This window comes from Balaenoptera borealis, assembly GCF_965194805.1.
Source record: "Balaenoptera borealis genome assembly, chromosome: X".
Taxonomy (NCBI): Eukaryota; Metazoa; Chordata; class Mammalia; order Artiodactyla; family Balaenopteridae; genus Balaenoptera; species Balaenoptera borealis.
The window spans coordinates 82635070-82662080 of NC_138881.1; the positions used below are offsets into that span (position 1 = coordinate 82635070).

Genomic DNA, 27011 nt, shown 5'->3' on the forward strand with positions numbered 1-27011 from the left:
ACCTCTACATTTCCCATCACATTAAACTAGCTGGTGAAGCTGTGAGTACTGATAATGAAGCTGTGAAGACCTTTCACCGTGTGATTCTAAGAAGTTGGTTACTCCTCAATTAGATTTTTAATTCTGATGAAAATGGCATCTATTAAAAGTAAATGCCCTTGAGGATTCACATTGGGGAAAGAGGAAGCGTGAAGGGCTACCAAGCATTGATGGCTGTGATGCTGGGTGCAGATGCCAGTGGAGATTCAACCTCCTGAGTGTTTTTATTAGGATGGTTATTGTTTACATTAGTGCTCTGATTACAAATTTGCATTGGGTTTAAGTGACCTTCCCTAACCACGTTTTCCCCAGAAGCCCTGTTATTTTTAGTGTGCAATTTTGCAGAACAGGAGATTCTTCAGGAAGACATATATGCCTTTAGAGCAGAACATCTGGTACTTTTTTATTTGCACGATGTCTAGTTTGGTGTTGCCCATGTAGTATGTGCTTAATAAATACTTGTTTATTCTCAGGCGACCTTTAATTCATAAATATTTTTCCATAACCTTGGAGGTGCTTATTTCTTACTTTTGTCTAATCCATGTTGGCTTTAATTTCTCTATTAATGGCCCAGATTGTTTAGATGAGAACACGTAGCAGAAGGGAGGCACAGAAAGCCAGAGTGATACTAGTAAGGATCATCAGGATGAATTGGGAGATTGCAACTAACATATACACACTAATATGTATAAAATAGATAACTAATGAGAACCTGCTGTATAGCACAGGGACCTCTGCTTCACTTAGCTGTACAGTAGAAACTAGCACAACATAGTAAAACAACTATACCCCAATTGAAAAAATAAAAAGAAACCTCTGGGGTAATGGATGGCTCTAAGATCAGTTTGAAGAAAGAGCCTAGCAGCCTTTTATCTTTCTTTTTTCCCAGGGCTGGCTTTTAATGTTAACCGGGTGCTAAACTCATGAGAGGCCAGAGGGAGAGACTACAAGGTCAGCGGGTCTAACACACACTTTTGAAGTCCCAACTGATGGTAGTAGCCTTCTTCTTTCTGCAGCATCAGAGAAAAGATGTCTCTCCATCCACCGGCCTATTTGTGTGTCCCAGGAAGGTAAAAATAAAGGAAATGTAGTGGGATCAGCCCTAGGACTGCACTTGGTGAGGTGCCTGGTTCATAATCAGTGGACAAAGTGTCCTTGCAGGGGACCAGTGGCTCCTTTTGTGTGTTAGCTTCCAAGAGAGGCCCTGATATTTGAAGGAAGGGGGTTTGTTTGTTTGTAATGACTGTTTACATTAACTGGAAGAAAATTGAAAAGAAAACAGCCAGAATTAAGATGGGGCTGAGATAACCACAATAAAGTCAAATGTAAGCCATCTCAGGGACAAACTTTCTCACTTTTTGCAGTACAGATTATGCATCTTTTACATGTACTTCTCATTTGACTTCAAATGTAGCTTCACCTGGCCTGAGGATGGTGAAACCCAGCCTTACACTCAAAATAATGTTGATCCATTTTCAAATATTCACACACTCAAAACAGAAGTCACTTGTATTACAACACCTTCACCGCTTTTAAAACCAGACCAATGAGATCTACAAGTGGGGACCTTCATGATCTGGAAGCTGCTCATCTGTTCTGCTTCTTCTCTTGCCAAGAGCAGCCCCTATCCGTCACCTCCAATTTCTTTTTTAAATTATTTATTTATTTATTTATTTATGGCTGTGTTGGGTCTTCGTTTCTGTGCGAGGGCTTTCTCTAGTTGCGGCAAGCGGGGGCCACTCTTCATCGCGGTGCGCGGGCCTCTCACTATCGTGGCCTCTCTTGTTGCGGAGCACAGGCTCCAGACGCACAGGCTCAGTAATTGTGGCTCACGGGCCCAGTTGCTCCGCGGCATGTGGGATCTTCCCAGACCAGGGCTCGAACCCATGTCCCCTGCATTGGCAGGCGGATTCTCAACCACTGCGTCACCAGGGAAAGCCCTCCAATTTCTTAACCACAGAGCCTCTGCACATGCTATGGTCATTTCCTTTGCCTGGGATGCTCTTCATTCTCCCTTTTTGCCTTGTAATTGCTCAATACTTTTTTGTTTAATATCCTTCCCGATAGCCAGAAAGTTCCACAAGAGCAAGCCACATCCGTCTTGTTCACCACTGGACCCTCAATGCCTAGCAGGGTATCTAACACTTAGTAGGCTGTCAACAAATACTTAGTGTCTTCAGTTCGACCCTTAAGACTCAGCTCAAACATCATCCTCTTTGGTAAGGTGTCCCAGAGCCTCTGGCACTCCGGTGGTGACCCTCCTCATGTGCTCCGCGGGCTCCCTGTTCCTACGTGTGGCAATGAAGTGCAGTCATTGACAACTGGTCTCTCCCAGTAGACTAGGAGGTTCTAAAGGGCAGGACTGTGAGCTTCATCCTCCTAACCCACAGCACTCTGGATATCACCTGGGATACTCTAAGGAGCTCAATAAAGATCTACTGGGCAGATTATTAAGCAACATTTGAGCTTGGGGGATACTCAGCTATGGCTCACACCCACATCTTTCAAACAGGAATTACGTGAAAGCAGTGGATCACCAGGTCACATCTTACTGCAGCATGCACTTCTATGCCATTTTTCGGGGGGGGGCATTTAAGTAATTCAAATCACGCGTGAGTGTGTGTGTGTGTGTGTGTGTGTGTGTGTGTGTGTGTGTGTGTGTGTAGTGAGTTAAATTCAGAATATACATCAAATTTTAAGTCAAACAGGAACTTCAACAAAGCAAATTTACCTTAGGGCTCCTTGCCCACCCTGTCTGGGAGCATGTATTCCCTCTTCTCTGCTGTCCTTGGGTAGTTTACCACCTGCATGATTAAAAAGAAAGTTAATGACAATGGCAAAGCCAGGATTAAGACCGCTTTCAGATGTCTAACATTCTTTTTATTCTACTTTCCAAGTTAATTGCCTCATCACACCTACAGCATGGTCAAATATATCCTAATGCACTCAAAAAATATGTTCATAAACATATTAGCTTCAGCATAGCAGAATTTAGGTTGAAGGGGAGAAGGGCAAAAGGGTCATAGCCTGAAGATATCTGAATAACAGGCACATGAGCATGTTTATAGACCTGGGATCTAAATTTACATTTCAGGTAGCTTCTCTAGATTGTATGATGGTGGTTCATTCAAGTTCTGCCCGGCCCCGCTAATGTTCTCAATGTGAACTTTATTTTTAAAGCGGCGTGGGCCTCTTCCTGACAACTGCAGGACGAAAGATTACGAATACCAGCGGTGCCCTGTTGCCGCTGCTGCACCAAATCACCTAGCATTTGTCTAGAGATTTACATTTTTAACAAAGCTTTGACACACAAGATCTTATTCGCTCCCCACAACAACTGTAAACCTAAAGTAGCTCAGGAAACTTAAAATAGCACTCAATCCAATTGTTAGCTCTCCATAGGTGCTTTGGCTAAAGAGCCTTACACCCCCTCGGGATTAAGCAGTGGGCGCCTGCTGCTTCTACTACCTGGCGGCCTGGGAATAAAGGAACGACTGTATTTCTTTGGTCGCAACGCAATCATGGCAACAGAAAGCACCCACTCCTTCTACTTTCACCCGTACAGTCTGTCTAGGCAATTAATCAGCGCTCCCCGTGGCGGTTTTCCTACAGGATGCTAGTTGCCTTGCCAATCAACCCCTCCCAAGGAGTGGAACACAACCACACCCCCGGCGAGGCCTCGGCCAGCCGGGGAAGGTGCTCTGGCCTACACGAGTGGAAGCGGAGACTCAGGTGAAACTCACACGTGAATCCTGCCGGGCCTCAGTGTCCCCATCTCTAAAATGGGCTACACCTCCTCTCTCTTGGCTAGTTCCCTCCCATTTCACGCTAGGCCCCTAGGAAGGGAAATCAGTGCTTAACCGCAGCTTAAAGTCCTCTCGTTTGGCAGCTGTCGCCGCGCCGGGCATGCTCAGTAGCCCGGCCGGCTCGGCAGCGGGAGTAGGAAGCAGCTTTCCGCGCCCGGGCGGCGGACTGCGGGCACTTTGATGAATCACGTGTGCGGAGGCCCTCTTAAAGAGATAGGCACCTACTTTCCCTCCACCCTAAACACCACCCTGAGGGCGGCGGCGGCGGCGACCGTGGTAATTGCAGCCGCTCGGGGGCAGGGCTTGCCCCAGCGCAGAGTAGTGGCAACGGCTTGTCGCTTCGGGAGCCCCGGGGACGTGAACTCGGCAGACCTACTCTCTCCCCCTCCCAGGAGGAGGTGCTGCCGAATCCACGCGGGGCAGCGGGACCGCCCCGAGGGGCTTCCTCAGTGGAGGAGAGGTGGGGTTCCAGGGCACAGGTGACAGGGCCGGAGAAAGATGGAGCAGCCCGGGGCGGCGGCGGCGTCGGGCGCCGGAGGCTGCGGCGAGGAACCCGGTGGGGGCCGAAGCAACAAACGGAGCGCGGGGAACCGGGCCGCCAACGAAGAGGAAACGAAAAACAAACCTAAATTGGTGAGTGCTCCCGCAGCCCCCGCCGGCCTTGGGGACAGCGAGAGCCCCGGGGTCCTCCTGCCGTTGAACACGGGGGGACCCGGGGCCCCCTCCCAAGGGTGACCGCGACCTCGCTGTGCAACTCCGGGAGCCGCTAAAGCAGCGGCCACGCCGAGGCGCGGAGACGGCGTGGGGGCGGAAGAGCACCCCCTTCTCCACTTAACCCCTTTCTCCCTCTTGGCAGCCCGGGAGGCGGTGCGGGAAGGAGAAAGGCCCCACCCCAACTTGGGGAGACCCCGAGTACCGGCTAGGGGCTGTTGTTTGTCTAACTTGAGGGCGCGAACCTTCTTTGCGCGATTCCATTCCCCTCCCACCCTTGTCAGTTGCTGGGTTTTTTGCCTCTTAAAGCTTAGGGTTCGGACAGGGGAACCTAGCTCTTTTTTTTCAGTCCCACTACTTGGGAGCCCACCCACAGACTTACAAAAAACCCCCAAAACAACCAATTAACCAACCAAACAAAAAATCCCCAAAACAACAACAAAAAACACACAACGTAGGCCCCCAGTCTTTCTACTTGACCAGATATCTAAGGAAGAGGCGCCTACATGCTTTTTTTTCCCCCTTGCCTCTCCATGTGCTCTTCCGAGAAACATTTCTTTGGAAGAGTGGGGGGAGCGTGGGAGTTAGAGGCTGGGTGAGGTACCACCAACTGTCGTGTGTGTAATCGTCAGAGTCGTCCAGTACTTGCAGTTAGTTGATTAAGAACGCTCAAAAGCAGTAGGCAGACGGCACAAATCTCCCCGTCCTGAGAGTGTGTGCACCAGTGGGAGCAGTCCATTTCCTGCCACTGACTTCATGTGCAGAGGAATGAAATCTATGGGGCCTGGTATTAGATTGAGAAATACTGGAGTGTCTTCAACTCATCAGTTAAAACGGTTCCTCTTTTTTTTTTTTCCCCTTCAGCTTATAGGAAAATGGTTTAATAATAGTGAAACTTAAAAACTGGTCAAATTCTTACAGTATATTGGCCAAAGACTATTTTTGCCAACCCTGGCAAATATTAGGCAGACATTTATCAATAAACTTTCTAATTTGGGTGGCAGAGGGGATATGGTTTTCCAGCACAAATTCAGCAAATACTCCTTCTGTCTGAAGGTTCTTCGTTTAGGTCTGGAGCACAAGCCCCATGTTGCATATCTAGTTTTCTGTTTTAACCAGCAACTTGATTATAATAAGGAAGGAGGCAGTGACGTATAACTAAAGCCTTTTCTTAGGGTATCTGGCCATTTAGTATGTACCTGTTGTGCTTCTCTCCCTTGCCTGCTGTTTGCCTTTCAATTATGAACTGTCCAGATTGGAAAACAGTGACCGAAGTGTTATCGTTACAGGAAATATGTAGCCTTCCATTATGTGGAAAGGGACCTAGTGGGGTAGAATAAAACAACCAGTCTAAAGTCTCATCAATTCCACCCTAACTTGAGGCAAATTAAGAATTACTTGATGTGTCCTCTTATCTCCCCTCCCCCCAGGTATTTACAAGTGAAGGAACTGAGTCACAAGCTCTTTGTGAATTGTCTATACTGGCAGGGGGTTAATGGGTGCCCCTATTATAATACTTAGAAAAGTTTTGTGAGTGTGTTACCAAAGTTTAATGTATTTAAAAATCCTGATGTTGAAATTTTATGTTTGCGGTAAAAGAGTGATCATGTTTCTTTCTTTTTTCTTTTTGGATCCAGTACAAAACTGGTTTAAACAGTGATTAAAAGTTTAAGCAAAAGTAAAAGCGAACTGATAGTTTCCACAAAGAGTTTGGTACATCTAGCAAGAGCCTTCCACTTTTAGGATGTGTGAGCTCAAGAGAAAGCACTTATTTCTGTCTGTTAGTAATAACACCTTGATTCTATTCTTCCCATCCTTTTGGTCATTTGTCCTGTTGCATCTTTTATGCTTTGACAAGGTAACTAGATAGTTATGAGATGGTATCACTTTCAGTTCCTAGCTAACACTATTTGGTGTTGAGTATAGCTTGATATAGTAGAACAAGTATTTGAATCCAAGAGTTTGTGAATATCAATGGGAACTTGCTTTTGTACTCAAAATAATTTTTGAGCCTTACATGATTTTACAAGCAGATATGTCGGAGTTTATAAACATAAATTTAGGAAGACATTTCAGCACATTTTAAGGCAAGAAAGTTGACCAAATAATAAGACTTGGTAAACTTTTAAAATAAATGCCTTACTCCTTATTTTGAGTTGTCTTACTGAAGTGCTCAACATGTTCTAAGGCCATGTAGAGAGGAGTTCATCTGGGATTCTTAAAATATTGCTGGTAAAATAAAGCTTTACCTAGACTAAATTTTATTACTTTGAGTATTATGTTGTTAACCACTGTAGTAGTCCTTAATTGTGTTTGTGTGTGTGTGTGTAAAGGAGTTGTGGGGGATTGTAAAAGAGAGCCATATGGTAGTAGAAATTATTTGTGTAGGTGATTATGGGGGATAAGGGTTCTTAAACTGAAATCATATGAAAAAATTTGAGTGTATGTAGGTACATTCAGTTTTCTGGGCCCCATAGTTTTCATCAGTTTCTCAAAGGCATATGTCTCCTATAGAAGAATAAGAACTTTTGGGTTACCAGAGAGAGAGTAAAGGAAATGCCAGTTGATTCCACTTGAAGAGACTGGGGAGAGGAGGAGGTCACCGACAAGGGAGAAGGGAAATAACACTGACCACATGAGTGGTAGATACTGAAGATAGTGCGTCTGGGAGTAAGCGGTTAATTACACACATCTATATAGTATTAGCTAAAATGAAAGTTTTTACTGCATAGAAAATTTAAAGTGATAGCTATGGTATAGTGGATGCATACAGTATAAGGCTTGTGATTCAGTTGTTTTCATTTAGTTTCTCATTGTTCTGGGAAACTGGAGAAGGAAGGCATGTTTTCTATAGAGAGGAACTACTTTCATTTATATCCTCAACCTTTTGATGGGTATTAGAATTTTTTCAGAGCGACATTTCAGGACCCTTAACGACTTCTGCTTGAGATTAATTAAATCAATTTGACAAAGCTTACTTCCATTTTCTTCATCTGTGCATCCTCATAATGACCCTTTTATTTTGGTTCTTTTTAATGAAGGCAACCTTGTTTTGGACTCATCACAGTTTGGATAATGCCTTAGTAGTAGAGCTTTGTATTTTATGTAACTATCTGGTTAGGCCCAGATTGTAGCATGTCATCAAACAGCATGAATCTTAATTAGTAATTTGATGTCAACCATGGAATCTATTTTGTCAAGTCAAGTAGTACAGAGAGCTCTAGAAGTGTCATGAAGGGGACATCCTAAATCCCACGTATTTAAGGCAGTGACTTAACCATTAAGAGAGGCTAGTGTTAAGGTAGAACCAGCAGTCCTCACACACATACCATGGTGTAGAGTGGCTTAACATTCTTTGATGTTTTTGCATTTTGACTTTGTGTTTCTGTATAATTCCTGAAACCTTTGGTTGTTTAGATAGTAGAGTCACATTAGTAACTTGAAATAACGGAAGTTAATGTTCTGGTTCTTACATAACTTCCTGAGTATTTGGTTATTTGTTTTTAGTTGGATAAATCATGTTTTGATTTTAATTGATAAAGGCTGAACACAGTGTGTTCCTGTATGACACAAACACTTACTGAGCACGTACTACGTTCTAGGCATTATTCCGAAGATTGGTGATACAAAGGTGCCATTGTCTAGTGAGGGAGACAGGGAAGTTAATTAATGACTACAGAGTGGTGTGATAAGGAACAATGGGAATATGTATTAGCAGGGTGATAATAGAAACGTGGAGAGGCATCTGAGTCTAATTGGATGCTTGAGTGTGGTAAGGAAAGGCTTACCATAGTAGGTGACGTTTGCACCAAGGCTTGAAGAATAAGGCATTAATTGAAGAAGGGGAGGGAAAGGCATTTAAAGGTGAAAGAACAATGAATACAAAGGTAGAGAGACGTGGTAGCATGTCCAGTAAAGAAGCTGCGGATAGATGGTAGTGGCTGAAACAGAGTTTCCATATGGTAGACCTGTTAGAAAAGAGACTGAGTCCAGGTCATGATGGGTATTTGTATGCCGTGTTAGAGTTTCAGCTTCTTTCTGAAAGCCATACTAAGTCATTGAAGAAATGTAAGGAGGAGACTGAGCTGAATTGTATTTCAGAAAGAAACTTAAACCGGTGGAGAATTTCTTGGACAGGGATGCCAGAATGGAGGCAGGAAGACCAGTTAGGAGGAGCAGAATGGCATAAGAGTTCGATGTTTAGGGTTAGAGAGCTGGATTCCAATTGCAGTGCATCCACTCATCCATTTCCTAGCTCATCCATTTACTCGGCATATTTCTCTACATCTCAGTTTCCTCCTGCCGATCCATTGCCTCTCCTTCCTGCTACCCACCCTGAACATCTTCACCAAATTGGAAATGTCCGCCATATTTCTCCTTTATAAATCTAACCCGCCTCTCACAGTCCAGCTGGTGCCTCATAATTCTCTCATTCTTCCATTAAACTTCAGCTTACTGAAGGCTCTTCCTTATTCTGAATTCCTATCATGGGTCTGAATGTTATATGCTGATCTCATACCTCCAAAAGATTTTAAAGTGCTTGGGTCCTGCTTTATGCCTATTCTTGAAAACCTTTATGCCTATTCTTGAAAACCTTGCAGACCGGTGCTGGCATGCAGAGCTACTCAACAAATGATTATTAGCTGGGAAGTCTTTCCCTATAGGCCAGACATTTTGAGAGTGTAAATTGTTGAAAAGAGGCTTTTTGAAAAAGAAATGTGCCATTTTTTCTCTTAGAATATATGCTCCATCAAATGAACCTATCTGTACATTCTTCTGTGTCCTTTCTCTAATTTTGAAAGTCAAGAAACTTCTTGGCTGGACGATCTCATCCCTTACTGCCTCGTTTGTTTGGTTGGGTTCTTGTGATGTCACAGCCTGAACTTCCATGTGGGGAACCAGTATCAAAAAAAAAAATGGTACAAATGAACTTATTTACAAAACAGAAATAGAGTCAGAGATGTAGAAAACAAACTTATGGTTACCATGGGAGAAAGGGGGAAGTGGGGGAAGGCGGGATAAATTGGGAGATAGAGATTGACATATACACAGTATTATATATAAAATAGATAACTAATAACCTACTGTATAGCACAGGGAACTCTTCTCAATACTCTGTAATGACCTATATGGGACAAGAATCTAAAGAAGAGTGGATATATGTTTATGTATAACTGAATCACTTTGCTGTACAGCAGAAACTAATACAACCTTGTAAATTAGCTATACTCCCATAAAAATTAAAAAAAAAAAACAACTGATGATGACCCAAGTAACATTTTATTGGTATTAATAGGAGATATCAGATTATTGGCTAAAGAATACTGAATGGAGGACCAAAGGACCTGGGTTCCAGTATTTATTCTATCTTTTAGTTGCTTGTGATCTCTGATGAGCCGTTTAATACCAGAGGTTTGAGCCCTTGATCAACATCTGCCAGTCAGTGATAAATGCTTTCCTGATTTGCTTTACAAGGTGGTTTAGATAAAACACAGTGATGAATGAGAAAGCATATAGGAAATTCTATATTGCTATGCAAATATAGAGCATTATTGTTAACCCCTTGCATTACCTGAATCAAATGTATTGTGGTTGGATAGTTTAATGGCTTTCTTGCAATTTGATAGTTCTAAGATTATTATTGTACAAAGTGCCATAATATGGCTGTGTGCTGATTGATTGCTTATTCTCTCTCCAATTCCATTTGTCCATTTGAAAGATTATACATTCTGTCCTTCGGCTAATAATTCTTTCTGTTTAATGAATACAAGATGTGAGTTTAACTTTTTTTTCACTGTAATTTTTTAAAAAAAGAATCAGGCTATCCTTTTCTTTCCATGTATCAATTTTGAGGCATTTAAAATTTCTGTTAAGAAAGCTTCACTACATACCTATGACAATTCTGTCTTGTCAGGCAGCTTACTGCTGTTGTACAAATAAGAAAACTGAGTCACTGATGTGTTAAGGAGTCTGACCTAGAGATAAGTTTAAAAGCTCTCAGTTCTCTTGTCAAAGTTAACTATAGCACTGAGTCATTATGCTTCAGGCACTCTGAAAGTGAAAAATTATTCAATCTCTTTTTTTGTTCCTTTTTGGAACAATTATCATTGTAATCCACCTAGATTTCACTCTGAGTGTCAAGAGCTCTGGCAGTAGCAACGTGTCATTGAAGTAAAATCATATTCTTTTCCAACCTGGTCTCAAAGAACACTGTAAATAACAGGATGCTCTGAAAATAGTACATACATAATATATGCTAATTTACATGAATCAGCACATTTGACTAACTAGCTCTGGATATCAGTAGCACCGTAAGGATGATTATTGAAGACCCAACTTTCTCCTGGTCCTATATTCCGTCTGCCATGCAGAAGAGACCAATTCCTTCTGTCAGATTTTGGCTGTTTGATATTTTCTTTTGTCTCATGACTGAAGGAACTAAGATGATGGACAGATGACTTAAAATACAGTTATATACTTGATATCCAAGTGGGCATCTCGTAGAAGATACTCAAGTGGAAGACAGCTCAAAAATGATGCATGTAAAGGGAGGCTGAGATACATTTTCACATAGCTATTTATTATGAATGTAGTAGAAAGAAATCAATTCACACTAATTTAAAACTTATTTACCTGATCAGGCTGAATCCGTTTCAGTCTAAATGATTTACTTGGGCTGTAGCTTGAACAGACATTCAGCTGAATCCTGATCCTTGCTTGCTTTATGTGAGATGGCCTGGGGAAAAGGGTATTGGTGCCTTTCTCATGAAAGAATGTAGAAAGCAAAATCTTACTAATCACCACTTACACAGGCTTTGGTTTAATGAAGGTTTTGCTGTATTGCTTTAGCGAGAGAGTCAGCTACATTGCTACCAGATACAGAACAGCAAATCGGCCTCCAGTCTCTCCGTCTGCTAGGGCTCTATGTCGTGGTGCCTAGTGCAAGTGAGGAGTTTCTCAGCTGGCTATTCAGGCAGGCCTAGGTAGGAATCTACGACTTCATTAGGAATGAATGATTTCGCAAACGCTATTGATTCAATCAGCTGGCAATCCTGGTGTTCATCCAAGGGAGAAAAGATGTTGGGTAAAATCCTTAAAAAAAAAAAATCTATTTGTTCTTCTGTGATAGATATCCACATGCTTTTTTGTAAAGATCTGCTCAAAATTATGAGGAACTTTTATCTACGTTTAATTTGTTGGTCTTTCCCCTAGCTAAAAGTATCAATAAAAGAGCTAGAATAGAGTTTTCACTTTAGTTATAATATGGGCTAGTTAATAAGGCTTTTTTAATAAAAGGTATGAAAAATTTCAACATACTAAAAAGTAGACAGGATAGTATAATGAACCACCATTGGGTATTATACCATTAAGTATGTAGAGTAGTTATTTTGATTTTCAACATTTGCTTCATCCATCCTTTATTTTTTTCCTTGCTAAAGTACTTTAATGCAAATCCCAGATATCGTCATTTTACTCCTGCATACTTCAGTGTGCATCTCTATAAAAATTACTGACTTTGTCACATCTTTAAAAATTAACATATTCCTTGGTATCATCTGACACTCAATTCATAATCAAATACCCCCAATTGCCTCAAAAAACAGATTTTTAATCTCATGTGTGCCTAATTAATGTACATGTCATCGAGCTCTTTAAACAAATACAGCTTTATATTAATGGTAAAATGTCGTTCAAAGTTGCTCCACATAAAGTGCTATCATAAAGTATCAGCTCCAGTTAAGTTCACTTGTGTCTTTAATTCTGTAGAACTATCTGGAAAGTTTGACTGTACAAGTGTGGAGAGGCTCCTTAGAACAGCTACTATGTGCTGAGAAAAGAGACCAAATTAAGACTTCTAGCTCCACTCACTAATTGGGTAATCACTCATTCTTCATTTTGCAATTTGTGAAGTGGAGTGGGGTTATGTGCAAGAATTTCCCTCCCAGGGAAATTGTAGACAGTTGGGCAAAGGACCGTCTTCTTGAGTTCTGTCGATAAAGGGTTCATGTAACTCTTTGGTACACACACGCATACAACTAAGTTTATGTTACTAGCTCTAGTTTCAATTTCCATACACAGGCCAATTTGGTACTTGAAGTGTCTGTGTTTTTTAGCCTTTTTAATACACTCTAAGTTGCCGCATGTGGATAATTGGGTGAGCAAAGCTTTACAAAGAAGTCTGAACTATTAAGTTTCCTTATTTAGACATTTGTGGGGTTAAAATTGAAAAAACAGGCTACACTAATGAGGTGATAGAGCTGGGGATGGGTGGAGTGGGTAAGTATGAGAAATCGACTTGGGCAAAAGGCCTACACTCCACACAGATTTACCAAAGAAATTGTGTAACCACTACTTTCCAGACAGCAATTTAGTGCTGTTATTGTGCTGTGCGGCAATAAGCATATAATTTCTTGAGCTTTGCGGACTCAGGTAGCTTTAGGCTGGCAACCCATCTCCACCCTGCAACTTCTAAGCTAACCATTTACCTACCCAATCAGGTGGGTGATTTTTCCTCAAAACAGGAGATGAGTGATAATTGTTGGGGCTGGACAGGTGGCGTTTTTCACGTTTTGGTTCGGTCGAGGGAGGGACAACTCTGGAGGTGGTGTTTTACGTGCTTTGAGATCAATCACTGATAAAATCTCAAAGGCTTAATAGCATATTATGCTGGCTGAAGCTGCTTAAGGAAGATTCTATGTGGAGAAAGCAAGACCTTGTGTAGACTGCACACTGACATTTTGAACTTAAATGTGTAATCGAGACCAGGGCCGCTGTGTATGGTTGGGCCCTGCTCACGGGTGTGAGACCACAGAGGTCACATCACTTACCAAATCATTTGCCTAGTCACAGGAATGTGACTTCCGGGGACCACTTTTCCTAGTTCACACAGAGGTGCCATAGGGGCTAGCTACTGAAGTTAAGACCAGTTGGATTTTATTCTCACACCAGATGAGAAATTCAGCAAAGCACAGAACTTAGTTTAATGTCTCATTTACCATAGGTGTTTTCCATTTGTCATTGATTCGGAAAAAACAGTATAAGGTGTCCATGTATGTACTATGTTGTCCTAAACCTGCTTGTGAATGATTGCAGCCCTCAAGTGTAGAGGGCTGTGTCTTTGAAGATCTAGGCTACAGGTTCAATATGTTGATTACTTTCTCTGACCTAAGGCTCCTCCCTTTCTGCCCTCCTCCTAGTCATTTTCTTGACTTTCTTGTCCCGCAGTACTTCACATGGTTACAGATTGTACAGGTAAGACTGCATTTTTTTGAAGTTTGTGTCATAACTCCAATTTCTCTTCACTTACATTGCCCACGATTCAAGGCAAGAACTTATGGAAAGTTAAGATGGCTTAAAATAAATTTGGCAGAAGCATTTCCTCTAATAATATGCTCTGCAGTCTAATACCTTGCATTACAAAATCAATGTGTTCCAGAAGAGTCAGTGTGTACACAGAACGTTTGTGAGTAGAAATAATCTTTTCTTGGGCTGACCTCACAGCTTGTTTTTCATTGGCAGTGCATTAGCTTGCATTTCCCCCCCCCTTTGGTTGAGTAGCTAATGGTCTTTAAACAAACTATTAAAGGGAAGAATAATTTTACAATGCAAAAAAATAAAAGTGGCCTGGATTTTATCCAAGCTGGTGGTTTGGCTTTTCATGTATTTGTTTTACTAAAGCAGGGCTAACTCATGTTCTCTGATCTCTAAATTCTCAGGCTTGCTCCGTATATCCTATGCTTGCTTCATCAAACCGTTTTCAGATGGTCTTGTGAATTTCTGAGAGATCCAAATCCTCCATTTTTACATAAGCCGAGTAGGTCTGAGACCAAATACGAAGCTTTAAGTGGCCATATCTCTGTATAAAATGGAATTGAGGCATTAGCTATACCTTAAAGTAGGAATTGTGCAGGGCTCCATGCTCTTTCTACCAGCTCTGTTGTAGCTAATTGTGGATCAAAATGTTACATTACAAACCCCTGCTTTCAACCCTCCCTTTAAATAATCTATTATCACTTGCATGTTTCCGGCCCTGAAGATCATCACCATCGTTTTTACTTGTTTCTGCAAATATTATTAATGGTGTATCCTATGGCCTGGGCACAGAAGTAACATGCAGAAGGGTGGCCAATGGATAGGAAATCAATGACTGAATGTGAAAGATTTATTTAAAAGCATTTCCTATCTACACCTGTCATCAACCATATTGCCATAAACTAGTAGAAACTTCATTTTGATCTTAATACCACCGCTTTGTGTTTTCAAGGTGCATCTTATTTTACAGAATCATGCTATACAGAGTTGAAATAAGCTGAATAGGATATCTAACTGATCCTATTAAGTTGTATTTTTTTAAGAGTTTCTGGCAATTTAAAAAGGTTATATAGAGAGTAAGCTAACTACTTCTTAAAATGTAACGCTGGGCAAGTCATTTATCTCTTTTCTCTCTGGGTGTCAGTTTATTCTGTAAAATAAGGGAGTTGAAATAAAGTCTTCAAGGTTCCATTCAGCTCTGACATTCTGGGAGTCAAAGGTTATTGAGAGCTGTAATGAATCTGCCCTAACATAAACACATGACATCTGGGTTCTAGTTAGAAGAAAAGTTGGCAGTCATGAAAGATGACTGTTTAAGGCTGAATGCTAAGGGTGAAAATACAAGTTAACTTTACTGTCCTGTTTCTGGAGTGTAAGTCTAGTTCAGTGAAGGTAACGTCAACATGGTTTTAACCATGCACTGTGTGCAGGGCCCTGCTGGCTCTCCTCTGGGTCATCCTCATCCTTGGGTGGTAGCCTTGGTTCACTGACCAAGTGCAGTGCTCAAGCCTGCCCAGAGCTGATTCTCAGTAACCAGTAAGATCATACGTGCCAGTTGTTACCCTAAGTACCTTGCATGTATTGGGTTGGCTAAAAAGTGCCTTCGGTTTTTAAGTAAAAATAAAAGACACATTTTTCATTTTTACCAAGAACTTTATTGAACAATGTATTCACGCTTTTGTCCCACTACTTTCTGCCATTTTTCAGGCAACTTCATAATTCCACCTTCCCAAAACTTTTTATCTTTTTGAGCAAAGAACTGTTCCAGGCGCCTTTTACAGTCTTCCAGGGAATTGAAATTTTTTCCCTTAAGAGAATTTTGTAAAGAATGGAATAAATGGAAATCCGAAGATGCAATGTCTGGTGAATACGGCGGATGAATCAGAACTTCCCAGCCAAGCTGTAACAGTTTTTGCCTGGTCATCAAAGAAACATGTGGTCTGGCGTTACCCTGATGGAAGATCATGCGTTTTCTGTTGACTAATTCTGGACGCTTTTTGTCTAGTGCTGCTTTCAGTTGGTCTAATTGGGAGCAGTACTTGTTGGAATTAATCGTTTGGTTTTCCGGAAGGAGCTCATAATAGAGGACTCCCTTCCAATCCCACCGTATACACGTCACCTTCTTTGGATGAAGACTGGCCTTTGGTGTGGTTGGTGGTGGTTCATTTCGCTTGTCCCACGATCTCTTCCATTCCACGTTATTGTACAGTATCCACTTTTCATCGCCTGTCACAATTTGTTTTAAAAACAGAACGTTTTCATTACATTTAAGTAGAGAATTGCATGAGGAAGTACAGTCAAGGAGGTTTTTTTTGCTTAACTTCTGTGGAACCCAAACATCAAAGCCATTCACATAACCAAGCTGGTGCAAATGATTTTCATCGCCTGATTTGGATATTTTGAGTATGATGGCTATCTCCCGCGTGGTATAACGTTGATTGTTCTCAATTAATGTCTCGATTTGATCGCTATCAACTTCAACTGGTCTACCTGACCGTGGAACATTGTCCAATGAGAAATCTCCAGAACGAAACTTCACAAACCGCTTTTGACATGTTCGATCATTCACAGCACCTTCTCCATACACTGCATAAATCGTTTTTTGCATTTCGGTTGTGTTTTTATCTTTCTTGAAAAAATAAAGCATAATATGCTGAAAATGTTGCTTTTTTTCTTCCGTCTTTAATACTAAAGTGGCTACACAAAAATTCACCAATTTTAATAAGTCTTTTTTTAAATGCTTGCTGATATGACAGCTGTCACGTACCATCTAACAGAATTATTTCGAACGAAGTTAAAGACAACTAAGTGCTACTAGAGCCATCTTACAGGAAAAACCGAATGAACCTTTTGGCCAACCCAATAATCGTCAAGAACCGTGCAGGGTCTGGGGTTTTATCCTGCTTACCCATCTGTTGCTGTTTCCCGGATGATTACAGAGGACTCAAGACTCCTGGGTCAGCGACAAAAGATGGTTTTTTATTCATTACAGAACCAGCAGCCAGAATGTCAGCATGACATGCTGGTTCACTACAGTCCTAAGTCCCATGAGGTAGCCCAGGATGGATGCCTACCCAGGCAGTCAGTTGCATTACAGGAGAGGAACACTGAGCTTGGTGGACTTCCCACTTTTATGGTAAGCAGAAGCAAGCCTGCTCTTTGTCTGTGGAGGGGTGATATTAGTACCTCATCATCTCGGTCGCTTGCTACGAACACAACCTTGGGAAATGGCCTGGCTGAAGTGTTGTCGGGCCTTTCAGCCTTGGCAAACCCAGCAAGAATGTGCAGGGATGCTTGGGTATTGATGGCGGATATCCTCCCCCCATCAATAGTAATTCATTTGATCCTCACAACAGTTATTTTGTGGGTGTGGAGAAAAGGCTCAGAGCCAATCAGTAACTTGCCCGAGGATATGTAGTGGTGAATTTGGGATTCAAGACCAGTGTGCCTATAAAAATCCATGTTTTTAACCACGATTTTGCATATATTGCCTAAGACCGTAAACTTCAGAGTAGCTCTAAATTGACCTGAAGACCTAATGGTTCTCTAGACTGGTGATGGTTGGACCTGCTCTAGATTTGCACTATGCTTACGTCTAATTTAGAAGGGAGAGTTCAGGGGCCATTCATTTTAGTGCCACTGATAATCAGAAGTTAAGATTCTTTGAATCACTGCCATGAAATAGTGGGTCAGATATGTGACCACTTACTTATTAGAAAAGAACCATGAGGATGAAAGTGATGAGGCCGTGGATTTTAAGGATGCATGAATGTAATTCTTAAAAATACCAGTCTGGCTTCTATCAAATAATGTCATGTTCACCATAAGGCCTCCTGTACTTTACTACTGTTGCATATTGCATATGATTCTCTCTCTCTCTCTGTTTTTTTTGGTCTTTTTTTTGTTAGCCATGAAGAGAGTAGCTTCTGAACTGGTTACTTTGCAAGCCATCCTGCCTGCTTCATCTTGTAGTTTCTATCTCTCCTCCCCTCCCCACTCTCCTTCTGTTTGTGAAATTCTGTGTGAAGTAAAACTGCTTTGGAAAAGCTAATGCTATCTCCTATTATACAAGTACACGACATGCATTGTTTCTTGTTTAGGGGAGTGCCAAGAACCACCTACCTTCTCCTGCTGCTTCCTTCTCCTTCCTGCTTTGCCTAAAGATTGGCTGCTAAAAAAGTGTGGCATATTCAGCCAAGTGCTATCTTTTTTAATTAGGCTGCTGAAAGTGTTGTGACAAACTATTTTTGCGTTAACATGTTGACAAGTAATAGAGCCCTAAACTATGGGCTTAGGTGCCAAGTGATATGGAAGTTCATAATGTGATTTGTGGTCTAGTTCCTCAGCCTTAACCATCATTCCTCCCCAAAGGAAAAGGGAACCTTCAAACAAAATGTGATGAGTAAAATAGATCATGAATACACCAGTACATGCCTGGAATCAGGCTATTTCACACTTATGATCACTAATCTTAATGAGCTGAAATTTCTAGGTTCGTTCTTTTCATGGAACTGTGTACCATCAGTATGTACCATAGAACTATGTACCATTCTTTTCATACAACTGTGTACGAGCTAGGAGGTAAAGGCTGTCTTAAGCTCACATGATGATATAAACATAACTGGGACAGCAGATAATTAAGCAGACTGAGTATTTAAAAAATTTTTGTTTTTCAAATATCCCTCCTATCTCTTCTTACAAATTCATGTTTCCTCCAAATATGGTAGTGGTTGCTGATGTCCTTCTTTGGTTTTTTTGTTTGTTTGTTTTTTAAATATATGTTCTTTTTTAAAAAATTAATTAATTAATTAATTAATTTTTGACTGTGTTGGGTCTTTGTTTCTGTGCGAGGGCCTTCTCTAGTTGCAGCAAGCGGGGGCCACTCTCTGTCGCGGTGCGTGGGCCTTTCACTGTTGCGGCCTCTCTTGTTGCGGGGCACAGGCTCCAGACGCGCAGGCTCAGTAGTTGTGGCTCACGGGCCTAGTTGCTCCGCGGCATGTGGGATCTTCCCAGACCAGGGCTCGAACCCGTGTCCCCTGCATTGGCAGGCAGATTCTCAACCACTGCGCCACCAGGGAAGCCCCTTCTTTGGTTTTTGACCTCATCTAACACAAAGAGCTTTGTGTTTTGGACACATATTTAAGGAAGGATGTAGCATTCCTCTGTCCCCTAAAGTAGGTTCTTTTTCTTTACACCGGTGGTTCTCAGTGAGGTACAATTTTACCTCCCAGGGGACACTTGGTAATTTTTGATTGTCAAATGTCCAGACATTTTTGATTGTCACAAGTAGGGGAGGATGCTACTGGTATCTAGTGAATAGAGGCCAGGGATGCTGCTGAACATTCTAGAGTGTGCAAGACAGCCCCCCGTGACAAAGAATTATCCCACCCAAAATGTCAATAGTGCCAAGGTTGAGAAACCCTGCTGTGGAACCTATGACTTTTTGTTTACCTAGCCTGAAAAATGCTTGTGGCTCCTTAGCCATTCTTTACTCTTCATTCTGTCCTTTCTTCTGTATTGAGACAGGGCCAGATCTTCAAGGAGGATGTCTTCAAGTCATTTGATTGACTCCCACCAATTTTATTTTCATTTCTTTCCTTTCCATTACTGGATATCTGCTGGGCTGGAGTGTTTATAACTTCGTAGCTGTAAACGATGCCTCTTATCGTTTATCTCATGTCTGACCTCTAAGAAAAATACTCATTCTCATCCTAATGCATTTAAAAGGCTGTTTTTCCATCTGCTGATTCCTTGATACCTCAACAGCTTTTGACACTGGTCACTTTTAAGTCATCATCTATACGGATTTTAGATTCCACGGTCCAGTCTTCTCTGGCAGCTTCTGCCTCTGAATCGGTTGACTGCCAAAAGTAACAGCTTTCCTTGCCTCCCACCTCAAAAATTTTTCTGCTCTTTTCCATGTCCAGTTGCAGGCAATCATATGCCTCTTCCAGTGCTACCTGAACGCAGTTGATGCCAACCCTTTCTAGCTACTCTGACTCTCAGTTCAATACTAGGTCATTGTGTGGTGGAAGACATCTCCTAACTATGGTGCACTGCTACTAAAAACAGCATATAGTTGTTGATTCATTTATCTGAGACCCATCTGAAACCTGAAATACTTTATGGCAGTGGTTTTAATATTCTTCCTCTTTGCAGGGAAAATAAAAATTAACTTGACACCCCTACCCCCTTAACAGACAGACACACACACACACACACACACACACGGTATTTATCAAGCTTACTTATTCACAATGAAGTTTACTCTTGCCTCACTTATCACCAGGCTGTATTACTATAATATTAGTCACTGACTGACCTTTATGGTTTCTGTTCCAGTTGGGATCAAGGTTAACTTCCCTGTTTCACCAGTGAAAGTCAGTGACTACTTCTCACCCAACTCATCAGGACCAGGCTTATGTTCATATTTAGGATTACTGTTAAGTTACCTAGTTTTATCTTCTTATCTTCCTTTTTATGTTTGCACATTTATTTAAGTGAAGCCATTAGCTGTGTTGGTCCATCTGCCTGAAATGACCTCTTATCCTTTTTTTCTCTTCACAGTGAATCTGCGTACTTTCCTTCCATTTTTTTCATAAATTCTTAAAATCTAAATTGCCTGAATGAAAGTGTTGTGGTCAGCTTCTTCCCCTTCAACTTGCAATTTCCCATAGAGAACCAGTTCTTTCTGCAACACGCGTGGCCGTGTTCACGGTTGTGCTCATTATAAATGGATGTTACGGTGTATGATCATTCCACACATCAAATCCTCATTATGTACGAGGCACCATACCAAGGGGATAAACACAACTACACATAGGTCTTACTCTTGAGGAGCTTGTGGCCTAGCGAGAAAAGAGGGACAGGTGAGTCTAAAGTAGTAAGTCCTGTGATACACAGGTGTGGGCATAGTGCTCTTGGGAATGTCACATACTGAGCCTGGCAGGGAGGGGAGAGACTTTGCAGAGGCCATACTGGAATCTGAGTCCTGGAGAATGAAGAAGAGTTTGGTAAGTTTAAAAGGGAGGACATTCTCAATAGAGGGATCATCATGTACAGACGTTTAGAGTTATGGAAAAGCAGGTATTTCTTTTCTAAGAGTCGTTGATTTGAAAATGTTAAGATCTGGGAGGGAACGAAGGCTGTGGCAACTTGCTTTGTAACCCAGTATGGATGATCATATGAAGCATTTTTTCACCAACTCGGAAGTGAGGTGGAGAGAGGGAACTAACATTCACTGAGCACCTACAGTGTTCCAGGCATTGTTTTGGGAGCTTTACATTACCACCTGACTTAATTTTTATCTAAATATATATGGGAAGTAGAGTTATTTCCCACATTTTACAAAGAAAGGAAATGAGTCTCAGAGAGGTTAATTCTGATTCCAAAATACACGCTCTTTTATGAGAGCATGCTGCCTTCCCAGAAGTCACAGATTATATTTAAAATTTAGAAATGAACTATAATATTTTTCTACTTTATGAAAATCAACTTCATATTTTGTAATTTTATATTTTATTTTTCCTCCTGTCACAAACCTTATTAAGAGTCTAATAAACGTATCTTAACACATTTCCTCATTGTTAGACTAAGTTAGCTGAGAGAATAGAGCTTGAGGAGCTGGCTGGGAGTTGTCCACAGACGTCTAATTTAGAGCTGAATACGGTTCGTTTTACCACTGAGGATTTGGGCAGGCTACTCAGTTGGAAAAGTTCTAGCTCTGAAATTCTTGTTCAAGGCTTAATCTAACTTAATAAGTGTTTTGGGGAAACCCACCCCAGGACTGTGCTAAGCGTTATCAGGGTACTAAAATCAATAGTCCTGGCCTGCTAGGAACACAGACCTAGGGTGGCGAGGTTGGGGGAGGAATGTGGTAACTGCTACTGCACAGGCAAAACGCGCTGCGAATGTAGGGCCGACTTCATGGAAAGATTGGCAATAGAAGAGAGTCTTAAAGTACAGGGAGTCCTTCTTTTTTTTTAAATTTTATTTATTTATTTATTTATTTATGGCTGTGTTGGGTCTTCGTTTCTGTGCGAGGGCTTTCTCTAGTTGCGGCAAGTGGGGGCCACTCTTCATCGCGGTGCGCGGGCCTCTCACTGTCGCGGCCTCTCTTGTTGCGGAGCACAGGCTCCAGACGCGCAGGCTCAGTAATTGTGGCTCAGAGGCCCAGCCGCTCCGCGGCATGTGGGATCTTCCCAGACCAGGGCTCGAAGCCGTGCGTGTCCCCTGCATTGGCAGGCAGACTCTCAACCACTGCGCCACCAGGGAAACCCCAGGGAGTCCTTCTTAAACAAACAATGGTGGAGAGTGGAGAGGGGGCATTCTCTGTAGTGAGAACAGTACGCACCACTGCCAGGAGACTAAGGAGTTCGGGCAAGTTTGAGGCCTTAAGAGTTTTAGGCCAGGGAGACCCAGTTGTTCAAGTGAGAGTGGTGGGCAGGGAGAGAGCCGCTCCATCACGGTGAGGCCAGATGCTTCTTTAAACAGTTTGAACCCCATTCTGTAACCCTGGAAGAGTATCTAAGCAGGGGAGTGAGGTGATAGGCCTTACAATCAGACCTTCCTTTAGACTTTCTATAATTCAAAGTATCACGAAGTCTAAAATCTTTTGTCAAGATTCCGCGGTAATTGGCCTGTTCGTAGTGTAAATAGAAAGGCATCTATTAATTCTGATACCTTTTGGCATGCTTTTATTTGACAGCTTTGAACTAGTGAAATTAAGCATGTACCATAAACAGGGCACTTTGATAACTTACAGTTTTGTAGCGACCTAATTGGCCCTCGCTCCCACCTTCTTCTGTAGATCAGTGCATCTAAGTGTACAGTTTTTTGTTTTTTGTTTGCTCTTTTGTTTTTGTTTGTTTTTTTTTGTTTTTGTTTTTTGTTTTGCTTTTTGCAAATTGATACTGCTGTAAAGGTCAGGTAGCTTAACATACAATGCTGCTGCTGTCAGACTGATGTGTTCTGTTCTGGGCTGAATTACAGTCCCCAGAATAATCCCAGAGAAGCTGCAAGATTTATGATACACAAAACTAGGTAAAATTACCCTCACTGAAGTGTTGTCATGATTTGGTTGTTTATTTCCATTTTCACATATGAATCTCCTAGGACAGTGTAAGAAGAGATGCATTGCTCCCAACTATGGCAAAGTCGTCTAAGGGCTATAATTTGAACTCAAGTCCCCTACTTAGGATAATTCACTTAAACAAATGAGCTTTGTATTAAGAGACACTGTCAACTTAGTTTTATTACTACAGCTTTTAGAGCTTTTATTACTACAGAGGCCCAAATGAATTTAAGAGCCAGAGGAATGAAAATTTGTCTATATGCAAAGGATTTCACATACCCAGGATATCAAAGTATGTGTTAATCTGTGTTCAAATCTAGTTTTTGCACAAAACTGGTTTTGTAACATGTGACTGAAATAGTATCTATTATCGTTGTTTTTATTAATTATTATGTTGATTTGAACATAAAATTTTAAAAATATATATAGGGTTTTGAGGTTTAGCTGCTCCCTTAAAAGTAAAAGTAAACTCTCTTTCTGTTATATACATAACTGTTATTCAGTATTTTCATTTAGTTGAGGATAAAGCTATCGATACTTAGGCCAAAATGGAATGTTTTGTGGTTATTTTCTCTTTCTTGAGTTTAGAGATGTTACCTAGCATTTGTTTTACTGAAAGCAAATGATTATTTTTTGTGCAGTGGTTTGTAGCTATAGAAACAGGACATTATTTTGCAAGGTGTAGGCTGGGAAATTTTTCAAGCTCCTTGTTGCATTACAAAATTATTCTAAAAAGACATCGGTCTGTAGGACATGAATCATCCTTGGCTAGACATCTTTCTCATGATAGATTTGTGGTTCTTGCAAAATCCCTTTTGAGCCTCGAAGTGCGAAGAGTATTACTACCAAAGCTGAGGACAAGAATTCTCTGAGTTATAAATACATGGCCATAATGAAAGGCGCTTGAGCAGGGGCTCCCCTGGTACGTGAGAGCCAAAAATATTGCCTGGCTTTTTGCCTCCCCTTCCCAGTGATGCTGCCTTGGGACTTGGTGACCCAATCCTGAGTAGGATTAAGTCTCTGTTTTCTTTCTTTCTCAGTGACCTCCATAAATGTGGTGGCGCTGGAAACAATTTACTTCTCCAGTCTCTCTCCCACTCGCCCTACCATCTGACTTTATTGCCCAAATGTAGCAGCTGATGAGAGGCCTGAACTTTTTCCTTTGCTACTTGCCCCTCCCCACTCCTTGCCTAATAGTGGGGGATGCATTTTCCCTTAGACATTATTCCCTTATTTGATAAATATTGTAGTGCAGTTCAGTTTCCTAATATTCTATTTAATGCTGAAGGACATAGAGTTGTGAAATATAGGTGCTTGTTATCAAGGGTTTTACAATATTATAAGGAGAGTATGACTTGTATACATGTCAGTATTTGATTAGTGCCATATGAATGACTGGGATTTAGAGACAGGAAAGATTAATAATTTGGGTTGAAATACACTAGGAACTGACTCACTAGGTGCTTCTTCCTCCCTCCCCCCACATTCCTCATGGGGAAAATGCATTCAGAATTCAAAACAGATCCCACATGCCGTGCAGTACAGCCAAAAAAAAAAAAAAAAAAAGTTATAATAAAACTTTTAAAGTTGATTTTTTTTAGTAAACAAAATGTTCCTGATTTTTTTAGAAGGCCACTTTATATTTTAATGCTAATTATAACCATTGCCATACTATTAATGAGAGATGCCCAGTACATTGAAAAAAGGAATTTCTTGATAAGTCTAACTGGTTTCATATGTTACTTGAAAATGTGTTTATGAATGAGCACTATTGTTCAAAGCTGAAACAAGTATGATGCTAAGTTGTATTTCCCTGGGACAGCAAATGGGAATATTTAAAGTCTTTTAAATGCATTAGAAATACAGTTTCCATTCTTCTATTCTTCTCATTCCCTCTAATCGTCTAGATTCCCTTTCATACAGATTTGTGAAAAAAGTGATTTTAGGACCACTTGCCTGAAGGCCACCAGAAAAGCTTGCTAAAAAACATAGATTCTGGAGGCCCAGTGAACCAACCGAATGAGAATCCCTTTGGTGTGGGCCCTGCGAATCTGCACTGATAAGCTGCCCAGATGATTCTGTACCCTAAAGTTGGAGAACCAATAATCTCATGCACAGTTTGCAAAATGGCAGCCCTGCAAGTCACATCCGGCCCACAGATTTGTTTAGTTTGGCTTGCAGTCTTGGCAGTATGGTTTTGAAAATTTGATTTGTTTGCCAGCTCTTAAAAATTGGGATTTTACACATTTAAATCCAAATTTCTGGCTTCCCTTGAGACATCAGTGTAATTTTGTAATACTGAACCCATGTTCCCACGTGACTGTCAGCAGTCCACTGTACCCATTTGAATGGGCCAGGTATTCCTGGATTTACCACAGCCCACCCTTACCGCATTTCATCCTGGGGTCTAGTGTTAGGTGACATTTACTTTCCTACAGTTGAGCTGCATCACCCAGTTATATCCCCTGCTTAGAATCCGTATGCGTTTGAGTTTTTGGCTCTGAATCCAAAAGTTAAAAAATAGTGAGGAAAAATGATTGGCAAGAGGTGAGATTGGAGGCTGGGAGACCAGAGAATTTATTACAGTAGTAGAGATAAGAAATGAACTGCTGAACTAGGACAGTGGTAAGACTGGTGGAGAAAAGGAGGAAGTTTAGTTATGTAGAAGCTGCCAACCTTGGTGACTGACTGAATTGCGGTAGGATCTGGAAGGGAGAAGGAAGAACAGGCATGGTGGAGTAGGGAGAGAGGGAAGTAGGTGGGAAGATGAGTTTGGTTTTGGACACAGTAACTTTAGGTGATTGCGGGACATCGTTGCTAGGTACTGAGGTATAGCTTGTTAGGGAGCAGAGACCCTCCCTACTGTGTTAGAGGAGAGGATGACTCCGAGAGGAGCATATAAAAATGTCCTGGATCTATGTGTTTTGATTGAAAAAGCATATTAAAAAACCTGCCTGCTTTCCTAATGCAAGCTGAAAAAAAAAATCTACAAAATTGTGACTAGCAGGAATAGACAGAAAATAGCATATCGTCACCTTAACCTAACCCCGGAGGAGGCACTGAACAAAGAATCCCTTGGCAGAGGTGTATCCAAATCCCTTGAGTGTGAGAGATTTTTATCCAAAGCATCAAAGGTTAGCAAAGGTTGACACATTGCTGTAGCATATCATGATGACACAGTGATTTAATGACAACCACTGCTTTCTTGCAGATGGTAACTTTCCTTGATCTCTTCTACATTTTCAGTTTTGCTTTGTGAGTATTCTTTAGTACTGTGGACACTAGGAACACTCTGTATTCCAAAAAGTGTTTGTAAGACATTTTTCTTTTTTTATATCTCTGAAAACATTGTTTCTTTGGGAACATGTTATGTAGGGAGGTTAGGTTCCCAGGGTAGCTCCCCCTTTTCAAATCTGACTGAATGTACATTTCACATGACCTGTTTTATTAATAGTATGAGTCTGGACTCTGGGAGCAATCATGTACCATATAGTGTAGGAACAATGATCCTTCCTGTCTCTTTTCTAGGTACAAGGCTGACCCTCGGCAATATTTTGAAATTAGTGAATTTTATCTTTGGGATTCCCCAAATCCCTTTGTGTATCCCTTTTCTATACAATGGTGCCCCTCCCTTCAGCTGACACCCCTCCTTCCGTGATCCCCCCCACCCCAGATCTTCCATGTTCCTCAGTATTCCAAAATTCCCTACCCCTTCTTCCTAAACTCCTCATTTCTGTCGTATGGCTTCTCTCTCCTAAGTATCAGAACGAACTAAGTTATGCTAAAATCATTTCTGCTGGTGCAATGTTATTGTTATTTTTAAAAGACAGTTGTTAACAAAAATTAATTGCTCGGTAAAATATCCAGCAGGTAGCACAGGAAAGTGAATAAAGTTAGATAATGAAAGAATGTTTTAGGGGAGTGGGTCATTATATCAGCAGCCCTGATTTAATATTTTCACTTGGGAATAATCGCCTCTAAGCTCTTTCTCCTTTTGAGAAAGAGGAAGTCTTGCCTCTTCACTTATGAGCCAGTCTCTCTCAGAGCTTCTCTGTATTCATGACTGCTTC

At 41.3% G+C, this 27011-nt stretch overlaps 1 protein-coding gene across 7 annotated transcripts in view; it reads left to right on the top strand.

Moving 5' to 3' along the window:
• The first annotated feature begins 4117 nt into the window (after positions 1-4117).
• The window catches only part of DIAPH2 (diaphanous related formin 2), an 860940-nt gene continuing 838046 nt past the window's right edge, over positions 4118-27011 (top strand). For 2 of the 7 annotated variants that reach the window (XM_082377063.1, XM_082377064.1), the window contains exon 1: positions 4118-4478. In XM_082377063.1, the coding sequence (XP_082233189.1) occupies positions 4344-4478 (135 nt within the window). In that variant the 5' untranslated portion in view covers positions 4118-4343. The remainder of the gene's footprint in view (positions 4479-27011) is intronic. The other 5 variants (XM_082377060.1, XM_082377065.1, XM_082377062.1 and 2 more) reach the window with 4 other exon arrangements.